The sequence below is a fragment of the Hippocampus guttulatus genome, chromosome 15 (genome assembly GCF_054856545.1).
Source record: "Hippocampus guttulatus isolate MCC_2025c chromosome 15, RoL_Hgut_1.0, whole genome shotgun sequence".
NCBI lineage: Eukaryota > Metazoa > Chordata > Actinopteri > Syngnathiformes > Syngnathidae > Hippocampus > Hippocampus guttulatus.
In genome coordinates this window covers 12440799-12461952 of record NC_141275.1, presented here as the reverse complement: position 1 = coordinate 12461952, position 21154 = coordinate 12440799, and the positions used below count along the sequence as shown (strand labels likewise).

General features: G+C 43.0%; 3 protein-coding genes and 1 long non-coding RNA gene across 6 annotated transcripts; 3 read left to right on the top strand and 1 right to left on the bottom strand.

Moving 5' to 3' along the window:
* Positions 1 to 1779: 1779 nt before the first annotated feature.
* Positions 1780 to 2681, bottom strand: LOC147193936 (uncharacterized). Its single transcript, XR_015103063.1, has 3 exons — positions 2545 to 2681; positions 2229 to 2340; positions 1780 to 2074 (listed from the first exon to the last, which is right to left on the bottom strand). It is a non-coding gene; the product is annotated as an uncharacterized LOC147193936 (long non-coding RNA).
* A 1055-nt stretch (positions 2682 to 3736) lies between these two features.
* Positions 3737 to 7113, top strand: spag7 (sperm associated antigen 7). The gene is made up of 7 exons (XM_086131846.1): positions 3737 to 3880; positions 4518 to 4585; positions 4671 to 4759; positions 4844 to 4928; positions 5013 to 5102; positions 5256 to 5412; positions 5497 to 7113. Exons 1-7 carry the CDS (start codon positions 3763 to 3765, stop codon positions 5610 to 5612), a joined length of 723 nt encoding a protein of 240 aa, XP_085987972.1. The 5' UTR covers positions 3737 to 3762; the 3' UTR covers positions 5613 to 7113.
* chrdl2 (chordin-like 2) lies at positions 6841 to 10998 on the top strand. Of its 2 annotated transcripts, XM_086131845.1 has the most exons (11): positions 6841 to 6955; positions 7227 to 7339; positions 7422 to 7515; positions 8123 to 8265; positions 8556 to 8649; positions 8851 to 8912; positions 9049 to 9202; positions 9535 to 9723; positions 9802 to 9975; positions 10053 to 10145; positions 10227 to 10998. In XM_086131845.1, exons 1-11 carry the CDS (start codon positions 6889 to 6891, stop codon positions 10352 to 10354), a joined length of 1311 nt encoding a protein of 436 aa, XP_085987971.1. In that variant the 5' UTR covers positions 6841 to 6888; the 3' UTR covers positions 10355 to 10998. The 2 variants fall into 2 exon arrangements, with proteins under 2 accessions (XP_085987971.1, XP_085987970.1); XM_086131844.1 differs by lacking the exon at positions 6841 to 6955 and having other exon boundaries at positions 7118 to 7339.
* Positions 10999 to 16564: 5566 nt separating this feature from the next.
* Positions 16565 to 20935, top strand: LOC147193933 (sialidase-3-like). Of its 2 annotated transcripts, none has more exons than XM_086131729.1 (3): positions 16565 to 16903; positions 17044 to 17281; positions 17723 to 20935. In XM_086131729.1, the coding sequence occupies exons 2-3, from the start codon at positions 17057 to 17059 to the stop codon at positions 18716 to 18718; spliced, it is 1221 nt and encodes a 406-aa protein (XP_085987855.1). In that variant the 5' UTR covers positions 16565 to 16903; positions 17044 to 17056; the 3' UTR covers positions 18719 to 20935. The 2 variants fall into 2 exon arrangements, with proteins under 2 accessions (XP_085987855.1, XP_085987856.1); XM_086131730.1 differs by having other exon boundaries at positions 16975 to 17281.
* Positions 20936 to 21154: the final 219 nt, after the last annotated feature.

The window sequence follows — 21154 nt, the reverse complement described above, 5'->3', positions numbered from 1 at the left end:
CGCCCCCCTTACAGCACACAAAATGACCATATATCTTTGCTCATTCATGTGCTGTCATAGTCTTTGTCTGATTGCACCTTTGCTGTCTCAGTAGTGGTGTTTTAACTTTGCAAATGTCACAACTAGATATCCGAGGTAAAGTGTGTCTTTTCTGCACATAACATAGCATTACATTAAGTTAATGCACTGTAAAAAAAATAAAACAATAATAATTAAAATGGAAAAAAAGACGGACTCCCCTGGAGGGCTTTCACTCATCTCTGTACTCTTCTGTCAGCGTAACTTGTGTTTTTACATGAAGTAATAATACTGCTTCATGCCAATGGGAAAAAATGGTTTCTTCCATTTTGCAGCACTAGACAGGAAATAAATGGCGTGCGTTTTGATACAAAACAGCCCTTAAGGCATAATTCTATTTTATAGGTAGCAATATGCCAATGTATGGAAATTTCAGATGAGGTCCCCCCCACACACACACACAAATATACTTCCTCCGGTTGCTCAACAGAGAAACTTAAGGGGCGTATGATTATTTTTTTTAGCTGCTCTATATTTCATGTTGATTTTGCACTGATGAGGGAATAAAATACATTTCTGAAGGCGAGTTTTGTGTTTTTCATCAATCTCGATGTTTGTTTTCATTTTCGGGGGACGGTGGGTGAGGAAATTTCCCTGCTGTCACGGAAACCTGATTCTCGTGCCTCTGAGCGACAAATGTGACAATGTTGTGGTTCACATTTGAAATGATGAAAAATGTCAATAAATCAAGAGCCACTCGCGAAAAGAAAATGGGTGACATTAGAGCCACTCGAGTAATTTCAACTATTCGCTTCTGTTGACTCTGTTTTTTGCTCAGCTGTCAAGTTAGCAGAGTGAAGACAGACAGCCTGGCGTAAACAAAGTCTGTGAGGGGCGTCTGCTGTTTGGGTCACGTTCGTGTTCAAACATTCATACCAGATGACAGCGTGTGACACAATGCAACGGCTTGTGTTGACAAATAGCATCCATACTTTTGGAATGCCTGTTCTCCCCTCAGCCATATTCATTCACTCATCAACGATAGGCCAATAATGACCGTCAAGGCCGATGTTTATCGATTGCAACTCGTGCTCTGAGTTTGTCAAAGTTCACCTTGTCCAGACATTTGACCTTTCTGTCTCGCAGGCAGAATAACAAAGAATGTGCTTTGCAATCAAGACTGTTGAACTGTCATGTCTGATGTCCGGTTGGCAATGTTGTCCTGCAGACAGACAGACAGACACGATGGTTCGAACAAAAACGAGACACTTCATTCACAAAAGTGCCGGCCCACCCCGACTACTATCGGAGTCAGTCACTTGACTATTATCGTGTCCTGCCAGTGCAACATCGGCCCGCATTGGACTCGTTTCCGCATTTTCTGTCCGTACAAACACAACGCAGATGTTGTTATTTTTTGTGTAATTCGCCAGCGATTGAGCGAAACGCAACCTCTTGCACCAAGGTGAGCTGGGATGAGGTCCAGCTCACCTGCAACCTAATAAGAACATGAACTGCAGTACAGAAAATGGATACACTCCAAAAACTAAACAAAAATAAATGTTGACTAACATTTTGTTTTTTTTAATACTTATATATATTTCCGATATCAATATAAAATGTGTTTGTGTATGTTTTTGTCTTTAACAAAATATGATCATGCGGAACTGGTTGACAAATTCAATGTTTCTGCTTTGCCCTGTCAAAGGTGACATAACAATTCTAATTAAATACTATACAGGAAAAAAAACCCACAAATAGTTTGTATTTTCACACCTTTATTAGTAACACTCCTTTTCAGACGGTATTTGAAACCGCCCTTTTTTTTTAATAGTCGATGCGCTATATGTCATACAATATTTCAAACAAAGAGATGGAGTTTTATGAGCCAACAGGTTACAGATTCACAGCAAAAGGACTCATTTTCAAATTGCGCTGATATTTTAAAGGTCTGCAAGCAAGATTCAAGGCCTCGAAATAGCACGCATCACTCTGTGACTGTTCTCGCCGGTCCCGGCTGAAGACTGGCAGGTGTTAAAAGCGTATGGCACAGCACCTGCAAGTGAACAGGGGACATATCGGGACTGTCACACATTTGCTTAGACAGATATGGAACGGTGCGATACTTCATCATGACATTTCTATACCATATGCAAAACGTTGACTTTTGTGAGACTAAAGTGTATATTTTATGATCTTTGTATGCCCACCTATATCGTCGAGGGCACCCGTGATGACCGATCATGTACTCCTGAGCATAGCAGAACCGTCTGCAGAGTCCTCTACGCCCGCATGTCCAGTATTGTGGTTCGGGATCATTGCCTGGAGACAACGACATTCATGATAATGATGACAACACCATCCTGTGCTCTCAAAGACACAATTTGAAGAAACCTGGCAAATTGTTTGACTTCCATGTATGACTGAGCAAGTCGGGCCCTCATGAGATCAATGTATGTGGCTTTACATAATTATGTGTCGATTTGATGTCACAGAGTTGTGAAAATCGTTTGATCTGTTGCTTACCCTCCACGACGGCAAACAGCAGGAGAAGCACAAGGAGAACCAAGCCCAGTCCCTTCATGTTTGGGCACCAATAAGCTTTCAGATTTGGCTGTGGGCACGCTGCTGCTGCATTTATACCTCTTTGCAATCACGGGGGTGGAGTCAGCCGGGCTCGGTCCAAATCCCAATAACAAAGTATGTTTGAATGAAGGGAGTCTGAGAAGTGAAGCCCGCCCAGTTGAGTCAACCTGCTACAGTATGTGTGGCCTCTTCAGTACCAGACAGGACACATTATGCTGCAACTATTTTTTTTTAACCCGAAGAAGAAAGGCTGAGTGATATAGTTAATGAATTTACATATGCATCCCTATGGCAAGATAGAGAGGATGCACTCGAATGAGCAAGGCCCCCAAAAGGTAATATTCGAGGATTAAGTCTAATTTGAAAGACAGTGTGCCCTGCCTCGTGTTAGGGTTGCCCTCTGTCAGCGCACTGCTCTGCCCACATCTGAATGCAGCAGGAGTTAATGGGTTATTGCTGATGCTGAGAAACCACAATCAAACTATACAAAACATGCTGCTGCCATGACGCAGGGCGAATTGTCATCCAGACAATAAGACTACAAGGCATAGACACGTGCAGCTGCGCAGGTGCTTGTGCAGCATGCCCCCTAGTGATTGTTTAAAATGTTTGAACCAGCTTGTTTCTTTTGTCATCTATGACTCTATGATCAATCAATATAAAAAAAAAGATGCATTTTTCAGGAGGGAAAAGCCAGCCATGGAATGATTATAGAATCGTTTGGTGGTGAATTAAAGTCGATACATTTAATTTATGTACCATTTGTCCTTATTAGGGTGACTGGCTGACTTTTGGGCAAGAGGCAGACTTGTCTTGTCACCAGTCGTGCGGCCATCGTGAAAAATGGAAAATTTGCTTTCCATTTAAGATTGACAATTGTAGTGAATTGAGTGTTCTGTCAACATCGGCATACCTCTTAATCTTAAGGAAATCAGCATCTTAAACTGTCTCATTTTGCAACATTAGAAATAGTTTAATTACCTATCAAATGTACTATTAATTTATAGAAGAAAAGGTCAAGAAAAGGTTCACCAACCAAAATAATGCAGTACTGTACTACTGTGTATGGTATCTGTATTATGGAATTTGCACTTAGAGGCGCCAAAGCTTTTACTTTACCAATTTGAGAAGCGCCGAAGAAGACACTACTAGGCGCGCATGCGTAGTCGTTGTTGTCGCTGTCGAGTCAAGATGGCGGATCTGCTCGGTTCAATATTAAGCTCGATGGAAAAACCTCCAACAGTCGGCGACCAGGAAAGTCGGCGAAAGGCTCGAGGTATAACAATATTTTAGCCGTTGAAGCAACTCAGTTTGCGTTCTTCTTTTAAAACGGCATCGAGTGATATGATACATGACTGGGAAAAATATGGAAAGGGCAAACGAGGTTATTTCTGGTGCTCCTATAGGCCGGTTTGGCTATCCAGCTCACATTTGGGAAATAGTTCCGCCTTAGCCAAAGACACCGCCCACGATCTCGTGTTTATTATCAGTTCCACAAATCTACACCCCGGATAGACAACGCAGACGACGCACACCCGCTAACAGCTTAATGTGTATGCTTCATGTTGGCTGTTGACGCATTCGTAGAGTTGTGATTGGTCCCTACGTTGAAAATGTGTGACGTCTCCGCCATCGCTTGATACTCTTAGCTTTCGTTTACTGTCCTTTTGCAACATTTGCATCCTGCAGAATGACCTAACCAGCATCCAAAAAGCAGACAAACAGTGCATTTACAGTATGCGGAAATACATGTCCTAATTTTATCAATTTGCTACAATGAAGTTTATTCTTGCCTGGTAATCACCATAGTGTTGGATTTACAAAAAGCGCATGTCAGGGAAACAAAGGACCTGCGGGACTGTGTGAGAAAATCTGGCGTAGCTGAGTTTTATTAACTTTTACCACATTTGCAGAGCAAGCGGCGCGGTTCAAGAAGATGGAAGAAGAAGAGAAAAGAAAGAAAGCAGCGTTCAGGAAAAAGGTAAGCGCTTGAGCCGAGTGGTCTTGCTTCTTGACATGTGAACTTGCGTGTAAAGTGGCGCTAAAGTGCTTCTTTCAATATTTAGATGGAGAAAGAAGTATCAGATTTCATCCAAGACAGTACACAACAGAAGCGAAAGTATAACCCAATGGGGAAGATTGAGCGAAGTATATTGTAAGGTTTATTAAATATTGCATTTACACAAAAATGAGTTTTTGAAGAGATGTAATTACCCAACAGTAATTATTCCGTTTTCAGGCATGATGTCGCTGAAGTGGCTGGTCTGACGTCTTTTTCATTCGGGGAGGATGAAGAGAGCCGTTACGTCATGTTGTTCAAGAAGGTTGGAAAATATGCTTTTTAATCCACTAAATATCGACATGAATGGGAGGCAGCGTTTTGACCTTCTACTTTTATGATCCTGTAGGAATTTGCTCCGTCCGACGAGGAGCTGGAGGCTCTTCGCAAAGGAGAGGAGTGGGATCCTCAATTAGCGGAGCAGCGGCGCAGGCTAAAAGTAAGACAAGAGGCCCTGTTACCAGACGTATCATTAGGCACTCCTGCTTCGCTCTAATATCGAAGCTGTTTCATTTTAGCACGCCGGTTTATCATGTTATCACTGTGCTCTTATGATGGAACTTTTCTTTATTTTTTTTCTCGACTACTGTAGGAGCAGGCGGCTCTGGAAGAAGAAGCATCCCGGCAGAGCGACAAGTCGGAGGTGTGTCCGAATTCCAACTACAGAGACAAGTACAGCCACCTGATTGGCACCTCCGCAGCCAAAGATGCAGCACACACACTGGAAGCCAACCAAGCATATGGATGTGGTGAGTGTCGCTAATTGCATCCGTTAGAGCACACAAAGAGCTGCCCTTGCAATCATTTCCCTGTCGTTGACTTCTCTTACGCAGTGCCGGTAGCCAACAAGAGGGATACTCGCTCCATAGAAGAAGCCATGAACGCAATCCGAGCCAAGAAGCGGCAGAAGTTAGAAGACGACACAAGTGCACGTAGCAGCACTTTCTGAGTTGCTCCGTGTGACCACGAGGAGGTGCAATTGGATCTTTGGCTAGAAATGCAATATTCTGCACTTCAGAGACTTTATATATGGCAGGGTGAAACTCTATTCAGATCCTGATTGCACAGAAGAGACTCAAGTTTTCTGAGGGCTTAACTGTGTGTTAACTATTAACTTCGCATTCATAATTGAGAGTGTAAGGAACATTCTTGTGTTAAAATTGGGCGCCCCAAGTGTTATCAACAATACTGTCTCGGACATTTTAATGCAGATTGTTAGTATTAGTTTTAAAAGTGTTGAGATCACTCTACCAAGGTTTTTAAAGGACATAGAGTATGTCATTGATTCTCCTTTTCCCATTTACAATTTTTACAAGTCAACATCTTTCAAGACAGGTCAAAGATCTTTTAAGTAATACAGACGTGTGTGTTTTAAGCATCAGGGATTTTTTTCCCCCCTTATCTGTGATCAACCGCCACTCCATGATGTCATGTCAATGGGTACAGTGATTAGAGATGGAGCAGAGGCATCCGAAAGCATTTATTTTCATGTCCTTTTTTTGTTTATTCTTATAAGACAGATGTTTGGTTTGTTTTTTAAATGCTGTTTTATCACCCCATATGGAAGATGTAAAAACAGTAAGAAAAAAAAAAGACTTCATGAATTTGTCATTTTTACAAAGGTAAAAAAAGGATCATTTTTAAAATACAAGGTACTTTTTAAAAAACGTATATTTGATCTAAACAACAAAACAAATATAATATTCAAAGATAAGCGTAGAATGTGTAGGATAAAGCGAGAGCATTTTGACAACTACCACTTATTGATTAGAAAGGAAATTATCCATCAGGTTTTATATAAAAGTGCACTACTTCATACTCTACTATATTGCAGATAATTATGGTAATCTAGTATTTAACCAAAACTCGCAAAGTGTGCTTCTCAGTATAATTAGATGATTTTAGTATAGAGTTCAGATTTTGTCATTTCTATTCAGAATTTTAGTTTTCATTTTCATCATCATTATTCAAACCGAATATAATAGTCCTGAATGCAGGTATAGGTTTAGTCGTAATTCAACAAAAATTCATTTATCGAGAGCTTCTGAGAACAACAACAAACCAATTTTTCTGATCGCATGTCATGATGTCCTTTATCCCGCAGGTGGCGCTACCGCTCAACCAAGCAAATCCAATTCGTGCACTTTGATTCGTGTAGAAAGATACAATGTATTTTACTGTCTTACTTCTCGGTTCGTATCACGTACGAGTTGGGGGTTGATAAAATGAAGTCCTTGTTGGTGTCTTTGATGCTCGTTTGGTGCGCGGACAGCCAGCTGAGAGGCCGCAAAGGTAAGACTTAACTTCTCGGCCACGCGTATCGCCTTTCAAGGACATTGATTTACAAGGGTAGAAAAACCTATTCAAGCTATTTAGGGTTTTGTGTAGAAGCGTTGAAGATTTACTGATTTATTTATTCCACATAAAATCTGCACTGGCGTCTGAGTGAATTGAATGTTTTTCTTTGCGGCCCCTTTTGTAATTGTTTTACAATTAGATCACATGCATACGTCTTTGTTTCGTTCCCTGGAGCTCATGTTCTCATTTGTAACCACCAATGCAGGCTCGGGGGTGCTGTGCACCTTTAAAGACAAGACATTCAAACCAGGAGATAGTTGGCATCCTTTTTTGGAGCCCTTTGGACTCGTCTTGTGCATACGCTGCTCGTGCACTGAGGTACCCCCACTTGTAACGTTTCAGTCTCAACAAGGATTATGGCAACGTGTGATGTGACACACATGGCGTTGTTTTGTTTCAGAAAGGCCATGTAAAATGCAGTAAAATTAAGTGTCCTCCTCTGCCGTGCGGCAAGCCAGTAGCAGACCCGCAGCAGTGTTGTCCACGATGTACAGGTAAAGCGTTTGCCTCATGACAAGACAAGACTTTCTGTCTTGCCTTGTCAGTTGACTCCAAAACGCACTTGGCTCGACGCCTTTTTCACGGAACATCAAGCCGTTGTATGGATGAATGAATCCACAGGTTAATTGTCCCTTCTGCCATCTAGTGGAAGAGCGTTTACTTGTTGGATGGTGGCACTGAGTTCACTTAAACTCACTTCGCAATGAACAGCAGTTTGAGAAATGTTGAACGATACATCAAAAAAGGGGCTTCAAGCTATTTAGCGTCACTACAAGTAGACATTTACTGTCAAATCAAACATAGCAGAGACTTCCATATCGTGTACTTAAAATAACCACGTAGCTTAGCCTTAGGAAAATCGCATGGTGCGAACAAACGGCAAAAGTCCACTGACATGCTCATGGATAACATCGACAGTTGTGGTTTTAGAAGATATTTCAGCACAAACGGTGGAGCAACACATGTAGACAAACAGTACGGTAGCACAATACCCAGAGGCATATATTCTTTATCCTCTACAAAGGTCTAGTAATACAGCATACTTAACGTGCAGCCATGCTTGTCGCGACCTGATACAATATGGTATTCTTGTTTTCTTAGACGAGCCCAAGATCCCAGCAGGCCTGAGAGCTCCTGCGAAGTTGTGCAGATATAATGGAACCATCTATCAACCTGGCGAGACCTTCACCAAGCATAACCTGCCAGCCAAGCCAAGCAACCAGTGTGCCATGTGCTCGTGCTCTGTGAGTCGCACCATTTTCCTTTACAATTATGGCATAGTAGATGATGAGCATATGGTTTAACGGGCAATCATATAAATCGTGGAGGGGAAACGGTATCTCATGAGCCGATATTATCATGTTATTGTCTCAAGATCTCCTGAATCTTTGTATGTGCTTATGTCTTTGTATTTGGCTATTCAGTGGTAGATTTTGTATTCCTCTCCACTCTAACGCACGGAAAATATATCGTAAAAAAAATCTTCTCTTAGCTTTTGGAACTAAAAAGACCTCTATCTTTTTTCCTCCCTCAGAATGGAAACATCTTCTGTGCAGTTAAAACTTGCCAACCAATCAGTTGCTCCTCTCCGGTCACGCTTGCCGACACCTGCTGTTTGGTGTGTAAAGGTAGTCCAACTTCTTGCAGCTGTCAAAGAAACGTGTCTCTTTTCAACTTGGACGAGAGCATTTTGGTCCTGGCTTGAGTGAGCGCATGGCAGATATAGTCCCAATTTTGAAATCGGCCCAAATACAATCATTGTGTTCAATTGTAGTTTCATGTCGTTGTGCATTAACGTTGATTTAAAGTTCACGCATTGTTTCCTTTAGACTCCAGCGCCAGTGGCTCGTCATCAGCAGAGGATGGAAACCAGCAGCTGAACAGAGGCGTTGTGTGTTACTTGACAAATACATTCCAAATGCTCATATTTCATGAATTACATATGATTGACAATTAAAAAGAAATATTTTTGCTACAAAATATTTGCATCGCTCAATTAGGTGTCCTGTATGTTGTGTTTCTTATAGAGACATTCAGTGGACCAGTGTTTGGGAGAGCTGGCGCGTGCACAGTCCCCTCGGGTCAGGACTTCTCCCAGTCACCTGAGCCTCAATAAACTAAACCTCAGAGGGGCTGCAGAAACCACTGTGACGATTGTGTTGCAGAGGAAGCATCAAAAAGGTTTGCCTCCGGTTTGTTTTGCTAAGCGCTGCGCACATGCACTTTAAGAAGACGGAATAGTCCTTTGCATGTGAAGGGAGGGGGACAGATCAAGCAAAACTACAAGTCATATCTATTAAGTTGCTTAAATGACAACTAGAAGCAACATGTTTATTTTATGCAGGCATGTATGACTCTGTATGACATATAAAAAGAGTTTTCGAAAGAGAGTGTAGCAGCGCCATCTGGTGGGGAACTGCCTCCCTCCCACTAATGCAGTTACCTTTTTTTTCCCCCCCTCTAGTCACACACCAACCATGACCATTGTTTTTTTCCGCTGTCTCCCTCATCAGCATGTTTATATAACGGCAAGACATACTCGCATGGAGACATGTGGCACCCGGTATTGGGGAAGGTCCTGGAATGCATCGTGTGCTCATGTCGCGATGGCCTGCAGGAGTGTAAACGTATCACGTGCCCCAGCCACTATGCGTGCCAACATCCGGTCAAGTCTCCAGGAAAGTGCTGCAAGACGTGCTCAGGTAGCCAAACACGGAGCGCTAGCTGTTCCACTAGCCGTTGAAACGAATCCACACTCTCCCATTTGTATTTCCGTCTAGAACATAAAGCCGCACGTAACCAGACTCAGTGTTACACGGGCCACAAAAACAAACTTTCGGTATACAAAGTGGAATCGGCTTTGAAGGTCGACTCCCCCAGCACAGTTCGGATCATGGCAATTGAAAGAGCAAATACTGCTCAAGTGGAGGTCCAAGTGTGGAAGATAGTAGATGGTACTGTACATATCACATTTTTACATTTTTCCCCCCAAAAAATATAATATGTACAGTAAACGACTTCTTTCCTACAGGTATTTTACAACTGATGGAAATTGGAGATGTTCAAAGGAAAGATATTCAGCATCATCCGGAAAATTACACATTACTGACAACAGTTGATGAAGGTGCCTTCCACGGCGTTTCTGTACATTTCCGTGCAGTTTTCTAAATGATAACGGCTGACTACTGTCGGGATTGTTTTCCAGAGATGTGGGGGAAATTCAAAGAGGGAGGAGGCAAACTGGATCAAGCCGCGACCGTTTGTGAAGATGGCATTCGGGAGATGGTGACGTTTCTCAATCCCAAGAAGGTCGAAGGCCTGTGCTCGCCTTAACTCGCTTTCGGACTGGAAACTTTTGGGAGCAGTCTTAACGCGTACTCTAACTGCATGGAAAGCATTTGTTATTCCAGGATATGAGGCTACTTGGTATGTACAATTATTATTTTTAATATACATATTTATTGTAAATACGATGTTTTCTCACAGGATGTAATGTTGGTGTTGTGAGTCGACTGCTTTCACTGGCCAGCAGGGAGATTTAAAAAAAAAAAGTGTTAAAAGGTCTCCAAAGGGGCCCATTAACTCGGTATCTGGGAATTACTAGAATATGTTGTGATGTATTAGCCAGAGACCTATTAGAAAAGGACAATAGTACAATCAAACATTTTCGTAACTACAATGGAGCCTTTGAAAGTAAGTCTTCTTGTATCGCGGAGCTGGATGTTTGATTTCAAAGGTTCCATTTGTTTTCTGTCATGTTCATCATGATGTTCATTTTGTGTCGTACAATTCTCTCCCCGTACATAATATGACAATGAGACAACAAAGCCAAATGTGTAAATAAAAGGACATGTGTTTCTCAGCTTAAAGATGGCGGCGTCCTATTTGGATATGTTGTCCTTCAGAATCCGCCAAAATATAACTATTTGATATGCACATTGCATAATCCAACAACAAACAATAAAAATAACCGTGTATTGTAATGTTTGGTTTTTTTGCCAGTCCATAAAGGTTCTCTTGTATAAAAAAAAAAAAAAATACAATTCAAAGATGGCACAAAACTGTTAAACGAGAAACCAACGTGAAGTGCAAAAGCTAATTTTTCAGTCAAATCAACCCACTCAAAATTTTAATATTATTGAGTAACTGTCCTGCTTATCATTCCGAATCCGTAAAAAATAATACAGATTTATTAGGCCTGCTGATGTTGTAGTACAGGGCAGTATAACACTGTGTTAAGCGCAATTTATACATGTCTGCCATCTGGTGGTGACAAGTGATATTACAACTCGGTCATATTTGTTTCCTTTTTTTTTTTTTTTTTAAACATTCGCCCATCCCGGTCCAAATTCTCAATCAGTGTAAACGTTTTTTTTTTCCTCCAGCTGTACATTGTAAACCGAACCGTAATCAATCCGACCTCGAAACACCAAGACGCAGTTCACCTCAAGCCTGTTTGATCAACAGGTGTCAAGTTATCTGTGTGTTTCCCATGATTCACTGAGAGCTGCCAGAAGGCTCCAGAATAATATTGCTCCTTCGATGAACTCCTCGTGTGCCCCCTCCCCTTCCAACAATGACTCATTGTACTCCTTTCACACTTTTAGCGCCAGATCGCTCGCTCGCTCTCCCACACTGCAGGAGATATTTCCAATTTGCATGCCTTCATTACTCACACAAAAATGTTTGTGTAAGCCTCTGAACCCAACAGCTTGAACAAGACTCTCTCAGTTCACATTGATACGCTTCTCCCTGGCCATTGAGTGGGGAAAAAGCCCATCGTTTATTTTACTCAAGGTTTGAATTTGTCACACGCGCTAGGTGAGCTGAGCATGCTTACTCTATTGACTCTGCAGGTTGTAGCAGCTGGTGGCAGTCATTGGGTAAAATTTACATACTTGCTCAGGCCCCTGTTTAGGTTCACCCCACCCTGCTGCCATGCAGGACAGAGTGAGTGAGACGTGAAACACGTTTGTAAATCAGGGGTCGCCAACTTAATTGGATTTTGACCAACCTCCGTCTTTTAATACGATCACAATTTAGTACGATAATGAGTCACGGTTTGGGCTAGCGGCGGTAATGGCTTTATTTCATTTTCATGAAGGCATGCAAGTAGCAAAACAACTTTTTGGCAGCTATTGCTTCTCGTCAAGTGTGATGGACCGGTGTCCCAAAATTTCTGTCAATCATCTCCTCCACAAGGAGGGCAGAATGCTGTACATCGTGAAACACGAATCCAAGGACCTCTGACTTAAGTCATTTCAAATGTCATTCTTGGAGGGAGGCAGAGTGGATTCTGAAACAAAAGGGAAACGATCTTTTAATAGTGTAAGAGTGAGTTATTTAAAGTTTTTCAAAAAAATTGCCATGTATACAAAGTCAGGCTTCAAAAAAATCAAGTGTTTGTCTACAGTCTCAAACGCTGCTGCTACCCCGGTGTGGTATTTTTCTTCCGAAACATCTCTGCGTGTTAGAGCTGTGAAAATGCATCCTTTTAAAGTCCCCCGCTTGCTGGAATAGAGTAAATTCTATCGGCTTGCGCTGTGCTTTCCGTGCAACGTTGAGCCTAGCTAGCTAGCTAGCGGGCTAACTTCACTTGACAGTATTCAAAAGGAAGTGAAGGGCCAAAGGAATCGCAGCAAATCATGTTAAAAAGTAATTAAGCCTCACTGCCGTGTTTGCTTTCATAGCTGATTCATGCACTCTGCCGTGTTTATACTTCATGACAAATACTTCAGAGACATGCTGAGGGCCTTGTTATTTTTTTCACTCTCGAGTGTGAGTCACAGAGAAAAACAGTGTCATGAACACTACGCTCCTCGTGATCACCTATAAATGTGAACTTTGTTAAACGCGCTTGCAAAGAGATAAAAGGAAGCTCAGCACATTTCAAAGGTTGGGATGTGTCACGGCCTCTTGTTCGGATCTGAACCCTCCACATGAGTTTGTTTCATCAAAGGAAAAGCATGAACGGCGCCAGTCTGAAGCGAGCTCATTTGGCACTTGATTAATGAGCAGTGTTGATGAGGTCCCTTTTCGTCACAGCCTGATTGGGTGTCTGCTGCCTTGTTAGCCGAGCTCCAGTGGCTGACCTTCACTTGGACAGCCAGGTAAACAGTTTGGACAATGCGTGCTATTCCAAAGCGTTTGGTATTTTTGAGTCGTTTGATATGTTTGATTTTGGATAATGAGGGTGTTGTGTGATTCTGTTTGGGCAAACATCAGGGTGTTAATCTTTATTCACTAACATTTCCAGTGTTTAGTGCCCCCCCCCCCCAAAAAGAAAAAAAAATGCTGTTGTCATACGCTTGTTTTCACCAAAATCATTCAGTATTGACATTCGTTCTTTTGAGTCGGCAAACTACAATGTGAATGCTGACAGTCAACCATGCCCACAAACAAACACATATTGGAAAAGGCATCAGTAGACGACCAAAGCGCATACTCAGCATCCCATCGGTTTGATCAGATGCCAATGCTATCCTTGTTACAGCCGCTAGAGGGCACATTTCATGAAAGTACAACATTCATTTGAATAGCCAACAATCTGCAGCTAGGACAGTTTTTGTCTTTTCTCTCTTTGTCACAGTGGTAGATCATTTTACTGTCGAGACAATTCAGATTGCTGTGCACCAGATGTCCCTTTGTGCTGTTGTTGTGTTACTTGTCACTAATAATCACAAACAGGAGTTTGGAGATCCGAAAATGCAGCCTTGCACTGCGGAGCTTTAAACATTGTATACCGTCTCAAGGAGCAGAAAAATGGGCGCGATGACCACGTTGGTTTTCGTTTGTGGGGAACATGACTCGAGCCAGCAGGGCAGTATTACAGGTTTACAGCATATCATGTCCGGTTCAAATTTCAATTACGTTTGGGAAGCGCATTGGCTCAGGCCTTCCTGCGCGGATGTTCTCCTTGGCGCTTGTGTGGGATGAGGACGAGGACAAGTTTTATAGAAGGAGATCGACAGATGGAAAAATTATTGTTGGAGTTGACCAACCGATTCAATCTGACTCATGTAGAATCTAAAGCGGCACAGAGAAAACAACTTCATGGATTAAAAGCGTCACTGAGCTGTTGTGCGGTAGTTGTTTATTAGTCCAAATGATAATATGTCATTTTCATCATCCTTTCTGATCACTGCAACCATGCGAAATGAATGTCGGTCCTTTTGTTTTGGTGTCCTTGCACATTTCCTCTATAATTATAAACATTCACACACACGGCATGAAACGTTTTCAGTTATTTTCTCCTTGGATGCAACTCAACCAACTGCTCTCAGCTCATTCCGGCTTCTCGGTTTTGACTCCCATGTTCCATTGTTCCCCTTCAGAAGGCGCCTGTATTTTATCTCCAAATCCCTTCGGGGAATAAGCGCCTCCTTGTGTTCTGTCTTCTTCACACAAGCAGAAAAAAAGGTAACTGAAACGCATAAAAAGGTGTTGTGAGTGTGAATTGTACACACTTAAAGGTGCTTCATTTTAGTGTTGCACTCTCTCTCATTTCCTTGATTAACTTGAGTCCCATTTCACTAATCCATTGTCTTGTCTCAACAGTGGTAGATTCTTAATTTGTCCCCGCAAAAAGAAAAAAAAAAGTTTTGTTCCCATCATAATTCTCCGGATTGTAGTATAAATCATAAATGCGAAGAGTTTGTGTGTAGCGTGGCCAAACCCGTTCAGTCCGTGTGTGTACGCCGTCTGGATGCTATCAAGTCTTGCTTTGGAGCCTCTGTAAATATTAAGATTCTTCAGTGTGTTCTTCAGCATCCGAGCAGCTGTGTGAATTCCTGGTAAAAAAAAAATATATATGGGCATTCCTCTTCACCATGGGGCCATTGTGCAGCCAAAGCGTTTTTAGGCCTGGAAGAAATTCTGCCGAATAAAAATAGCCACGAGTCCTCATCATCAGACCGCGCCACATCAGGATTTGATTTAGCCTGCATCTTCTTCATGCAGGGAGTAGAATCTCTCGGGCGCAGCGCCATCCTCGTGTCTCTTGGAACTTTTGCCGTTGTCTTTAGGAATGTCAATTGCCTGAGCAACAAAGACTCATTTGTATCGTTAAGGCCACGTATCGGTCCTGAAATGTCACCTTTCATTTCTCCATGAAACGCCCCCAGCTCACTAATACGCTTGCACGCCGAGGCAGCTACGTTGCTAATGTGACCCTGTTCGTTCATGAGGGAGTATTGCCCAAAAAACGAAATGTTAACGGTTTGCGGTTGTATTGTTTTGAAACGTGCAATCAATTCAACATAAGAGAAGTGATCAACTTACTCGATGACCTGATGGAAAGGGACGCACCGGGGCTTGCAGCCGGTCATGCAGCTCTCTGTCCCTCAACAACACCTTTCTAGCCCATGGGACCAAGTCGAGACCTTTCCAATTCCTTCTTTTTAACCTATTAACCGGAGTTAGATAAGCAGCCAAGAAACTATAGCGGTCTCCTTTTGCGACAGCTTCTTTGTGTTCCCATGAGCCTCTTTGAGCGGCGGTGCACATGAGTACATTATTGACGCATCCCTCGGTCACACCTTCTGGCTCTACAGTTTCGGATTGGCTATAGGTTTAATCAGGCCATGATAAGTTAAGAAATAATCATTAAAAAAATGAAATAGAGAATGATTTTGCCAAGGATAATTTCAGTCATAATCTGCTGAGACATGTGCAGAGTATATACTCAAACTGTATGTCCTCTGAATTATGAATCGATGATTTTCTTTTAGATTTCAAGAAAAAAATATTGATGACACAAACCAAACTACTGTCATGTTGAAACACCATCCAAGCAGTCGGCTTACAAAGCAAACACATCATGACCTCTTAAAGATTCAGAGGCTTCAGAGTGCACTTTGTTTTCATCAAGCATCAAGACCTGCAGGGCGTTAAACTCAGTGCTTTCTCCGCAACGGTGTACAAAAGAATGCCATCAAAATAATCGACAAATATATTTAATAACTCTGGAGCAGGTCATTTTCATTTTGATAGTTTTGCACCACCTGCTGGTCAATATTTAAAAAGCCTTGATACAGACGTTTTACCATTTTAAAATGTTTTTCAGTTATTACTCAACATTACGGCAAGTAAAACATAATGATATCGAAAACAATACTACTCCAGACGTTGTAGATTTTTATTTGCTCTTGGGCGCACTACGGAGTGCCTCTCAGGAGATTATTCTCTTTCTTCCAAGACATTTGAAATGTCCGTGCTGGAAAACATTTTGGGGAATTACTGAGTCCACGGTAACTGAAAGACATTTTTTTTCTCTTTGAAAAGTGCCGTCGCCTAGCAACAACATGTCAGCACTATACCTCCTGTCCAATGGGTGGCGACAAAGTTTATTGCCAAACGCGCAAGTGAGACTCCAGCATTTTTGTTAATTAATATATTTATTAAGAACAATGAACCTGAAATAAATATCTTATATATCTACTGTAAAAGATATATCGATAGTAGTAATATTTCTATCAACTCAGGCTTGAAAATATTTTCGTTCCGAACGATTTTGTCAATGACGACTCATTGCGCATGCGCTGCAATGACTTCTCGACTCGATGCGGAGGGATATTATTTCTTTTTATTTGATTTTGCGAATGGGTTCGATTGTCTCGATGGATAGTATCTCAAAGTAAGCTCGCAACGACGAGTAAATAACAATTATGGCGCCTTGTGAGGCAAACCTCACTTTAGGTTTGGAAAAGCGGCGACCAAGCGAACGCGGAAGTGAGTAGGAAGTAATTCTCCCTTCCGCGTCTTCTCTTGCGTTCGTCCCTCGGCGTCAGTGTCATGATCGACGGAGCTCTTGGCTCCACTTAATGAAACGAGACTGTGTGTTGATCAGCTCAAGGTGACAGATGTGAAGCGTGACAAGTGAAGGTAAGGACTTTTTTTTACGTGCCGTGTTGCACAACGACGTGATGCATATCATTGTCAACTCTTCTTCCCAGTGAGTCAGCTTTGGAACGTGTGCAACCAAGGTGTTGTGACTTGATAAACGTGCTGCATGCACCTCACAGGAGCTGGTTCATCATGGGGAACACGCCATCGAAGAGCGACGGCGGAGAGGCGCCACCAAAAACAACTTTATTTGAGAGGGAGCCAAGCGGCATCACGTACAGAATTCCTGCTCTCATCTACCTGAGGCACAGTGGCACCTTTCTCGCCTTTGCAGAGAAGAGGACCTCTTCACGTGACTGTGATGCCAAACTTCTGGTTATGCGAAGAGGGGTGCAGAGTGATGACGGATCTGTTCAGGTAGGACATAAAAATGACTCACGTACTCTTCTCATGGTTGTGCTGTTGTTTCCCTTTCGGTTGTAACTTGGGAGGTGTGTCAGAAATGTCACAGGACTAGTGTCACCTTGTCTCAAGGTGTCCCCGCAGTGATTCATTCTCTTCCATGCCGCTTTTTCCTCTGCTCTAACTCCAGCTATCTCCAAATTTTCTTTTATCACATCTCAAAATACTCCTCTCTGTCTTGTCTTCTATTAATACTGAGAAACAAACATTACAGCGATTGCACTTTATACGGTTTTATTTCCTTTGACATCATTCCACTGTGTGTGGGCATCGGTCAAAACTGCGAAGGATGATCTTTTAAGGCAGGCAGGTGGTTTAGTGAACATTATTAGAGTGTACCGGTGTACCTAACGAAGAGTCCAGTGAGTATATTTAACAACAGTCTTATCCTTCCAGTGGCTGTCAAGCGAGGAGTTGTCAACGGCATGCCTGCCGGACCACCGCACCATGAACCCCTGCCCCGTGTTTGAGAAAAACACCAGCACCTTGTTTTTATTCTTCGTCTGCATCCTGGGCAACACCTCGGAGCAGAGGCAGATCATCACAGGTAAGAACAAGACGCGTCTTTGCTACGTCAGCAGCGGTGACGACGGCCACACCTGGAGCGAGGTCACGGATGTAACGCAGAGCGTGATCGGACAAACTATCCGCAAGTGGGCCACGTTCGCCGTGGGTCCGGGTCACGGGGTCCAACTGGAGAACGGGAGGTTGATTATCCCAGCCTACGCCTACTACATCCCATACAGGTGCTTCTCCTTCCCCGTTCCTCACACGGTTTACCCGCGCGCGCTGACGGTCTACAGCGCGGACTTGGGCAAGACGTGGCACATGGGCAAGATGCTCCTCAAGAAGTCGTGCGAGTGCGAGATGGCCGAGATCATAGATCACGAGGGCCGGAGTCACCTGTACTGCAACGCTCGCAACTTCGGCGGCCACAGAAGCGAGGCGCTGAGCGAAAACAGCGGCGTCTGCTTCGACAAACCCCGCACGGCCCGAGAGCTGGTGGAACAACCCAAAGGCTGCCAGGGAAGCGTCATCGGCTTCCCCGTGCCCGAGTTCATCCCCAGTGAGGAGGCCGAGAACAAAACGTACGACACGTCCCCGCTGTCTCCCGACACGCAAACCTGGCTCCTCTTCATGCACCCGACCAACAAGCACAGCCGGCGGGACATGGGCGTGTACTTGAACCGGTCCCCGCTGCACTCGCGAGGGTGGGACCGGCCCAGGATCCTCCACAGCGGGCCCAGCGGCTACTCAGACCTGGCCTACAACCGGGACAACGATCAGTTCTCGTGCCTGATGGAGTGCGGCAAAGAAAGCGAACTGGAGCAGATTGCGTTCATGTCGTTCACGCTCAAAGAGGTCATGCAGACAAACAGGAAAACTTGCTAAATAACGACCGTCGCTTCCGCCAGCTTAACATCTAAGCATGAACGATGCTAATGCTAACATCGCTCTGTGTCTTCTCGTGTTCCCCCTTTTGTGGAAGTGCGCATGCATGCCGGAGTCGTGTGGTCTGATGTTTACTTATTTACACGACGATGTACGTAAGTCCAATGTGCTACCATATTTCCTCAAATAGTGGCTGGGGTACAAATGTATGCAACTGCAGTATCGGGCACGTATTTGTAGTCGGCGTGTATTTAAGTGGAGGCCTTTATTTGTACAATCGCCTGTGTAAAGTTAGAGCGGTAGACGCCGTTGTCTTGTCCGGGGAGAATTCTTACTTCTGTTTTTTTTTACAGTGGGAGTCGATTGTGTAACTTCCTTGCCTTAGCACTTTCTTTTTTGTGTGTGTCCCTTTTATTGTTAGTGCCTATCAATAATGCAGTGCAGTAGAGGTGGATTTAGCGTCCCGAAGTAGTAAACAGAGTCGGTGATTTGAGTCATTGCAACTTTTACGGTGACTGCATGTGACTTGACTTTAAAAAAACTTTTTTTAAAAGGCTCGAGACGGAACATTGACTGGCAATCAAGTTCCAGTCCACCATGGAGAACATTTGGAAGGCTGTGATTGCCGTAGATGCCTGGCTCGATTTTGAAACTGTTAAAAAAAAAAAAAAATAGACATGGCGGTCGTGGTACGGAAGAGGAACCGAGTCGTAACGAAACTTACAGGCGGTCTGTTGTAGGGTGGGAAGCATACAGTGGATTTAAAAAGTCTACACACCCCTGTTCAAAAGTATGATTGGGAAAGGGAGGAATCGGACCAAGATGAATCGTTTCAAGGGTCTTTAACTAACCCCAAACACATTGAAGTGAATATTAGCTGTTCTAGTGGGCTTTTCATGACGCGTTGATTGAGTTTCACAGGTGAAAGGTCACATGAATGATCAAAGTAGTTTCAGAATGAATCTTGGTCTCGTGTTTTTATATCACCAACACCTCAGATTTGAACAAGGGTGTGTAGACTTAATATCCGTTGGACTTGAGACCTGCAAGCAAGCCAGGAGGTACATTTGAGGTACTTTTTTTACAAGCTAAAAGCATGACTTTGACTGAGCTGTGCTTGGATGTCATTTTATTTATAATATTTTTTTTATTGCTGCACAGTTTGTAAAGCCACGCCGCGCATTTTGTTTATTTTTAAAATCCCCGATCTCATGAGTTGTTCAAGAGCCGGATGTACTCGGCGACGATATCAAGGCACGCTATTGGCGCCAAGGCCACTATTTGAGGACGTAAGCTATTTAAGGAATCATATTTTTTTGACGGCTGATTTTAAGCATGCCACTCTGCCATGAACAGGCTTTGTGTGCGTGCGAGCGAATGTGCGTGTGTTGCGTAGCATGCTTGACAACTGTTCCTGACTGCTTCCCGCGTCTTGTGATATTTTTTCCTACCTCAATTCATTTTCCTTCAATCAAGGAGTGTAGCATCCCCCCCCCCCCCCCCCCCCCCAATGATCCGGCTTTCCTCTCATTTTATTTCACTCTACTGTGATTCACATATGCCTTCTCGGGTCATACAGCCTTCATAGGTTTGCCACCTTGCAAGCTGTGCCAAATATAATTAATCTAAAATCGGTGAGAGGTTTTTAATTTTTTTTTTTCCTTTTTAGCGCTTGTTCGTTTGGAGCAAAAGTAATTCATATTTTTTACAATTTTCAGGGTACGTATTGCAACTTCCCCTCGTTTTTGAAGACGACAACTGTGAATAGTAACGTGATCTGACAAGAATTGAGTAGGAAATCACACAAAAAATTCGACTGTATACCTATGGACATGTAAAGTCGACATTATACAATGTAACCATTTCACTTTCCAGCGACATCAGTGCCACTCCACCGCATATGCAAAAGCACCCCCCCCCCAAAAAAAAGTTCAAAAATCTTGATCCAACACAGCCAATTTTTCTACTGAATCCCACAAAAATCCTGCGAAGCGCCCGATGGTTGTCGAGTGATGACTTTTGTAAGATTTCCAAAAAAGAAATTGCACGCACAAAGGACCCGGTCATTTTAGGCTCCTTCTTTGCCAAATGTTGACGATTCTCCAAATGATTTTTCACTCGTGTCAGTGTGTTGGTGTTGACTGTTGTGGAAAGTGACAAAAGCTGCATGGCTTTTTTGTTTTTTGTTTTTGGTATTAAATGAAAATGATCACGGCATCAGCTGTCTCGTTGTCATGTTCTACGTTTATGCGTTCAGAAGTCAACGACTGAATACATAAAATACTGTAGTGCGACTATTACAGCGTAAATCTCATTACCTTATGGATTCACAAAGTACCGTAATAATTAGGGAGGTTCAAACGTCGAATGTAAAAGGAGAAGGCGGATATTTGAGCTTGGAACATTTTAAAAATATAAACGATTGTCATTGATGGC

What these genes read in the sequence shown, in the direction of transcription:
- spag7 (XM_086131846.1), top strand. Translation starts at nt 3,763, where the DNA reads ATGCGTAGTCGTTGTTGTCGCTGTCGAGTCAAGATGGCGGATCTGCTC. An exon ending in AAGATTGAGCGAAGTATATT is followed by an intron (nt 4,760 to 4,843) that starts GTAAGGTTTATT and finishes TTCCGTTTTCAG; the next exon opens with GCATGATGTCGCTGAAGTGG. An exon ending in AGCAGCGGCGCAGGCTAAAA is followed by an intron (nt 5,103 to 5,255) that starts GTAAGACAAGAG and finishes CGACTACTGTAG; the next exon opens with GAGCAGGCGGCTCTGGAAGA.
- chrdl2 (XM_086131844.1), top strand. Translation starts at nt 7,118, where the DNA reads ATGTTTTTCTTTGCGGCCCCTTTTGTAATTGTTTTACAATTAGATCAC. An exon ending in TACGCTGCTCGTGCACTGAG is followed by an intron (nt 7,340 to 7,421) that starts GTACCCCCACTT and finishes GTTTTGTTTCAG; the next exon opens with AAAGGCCATGTAAAATGCAG. An exon ending in GTGTTGTCCACGATGTACAG is followed by an intron (nt 7,516 to 8,122) that starts GTAAAGCGTTTG and finishes TTGTTTTCTTAG; the next exon opens with ACGAGCCCAAGATCCCAGCA.
- LOC147193933 (XM_086131729.1), top strand. Translation starts at nt 17,057, where the DNA reads ATGGGGAACACGCCATCGAAGAGCGACGGCGGAGAGGCGCCACCAAAA. An exon ending in GTGATGACGGATCTGTTCAG is followed by an intron (nt 17,282 to 17,722) that starts GTAGGACATAAA and finishes TTATCCTTCCAG; the next exon opens with TGGCTGTCAAGCGAGGAGTT.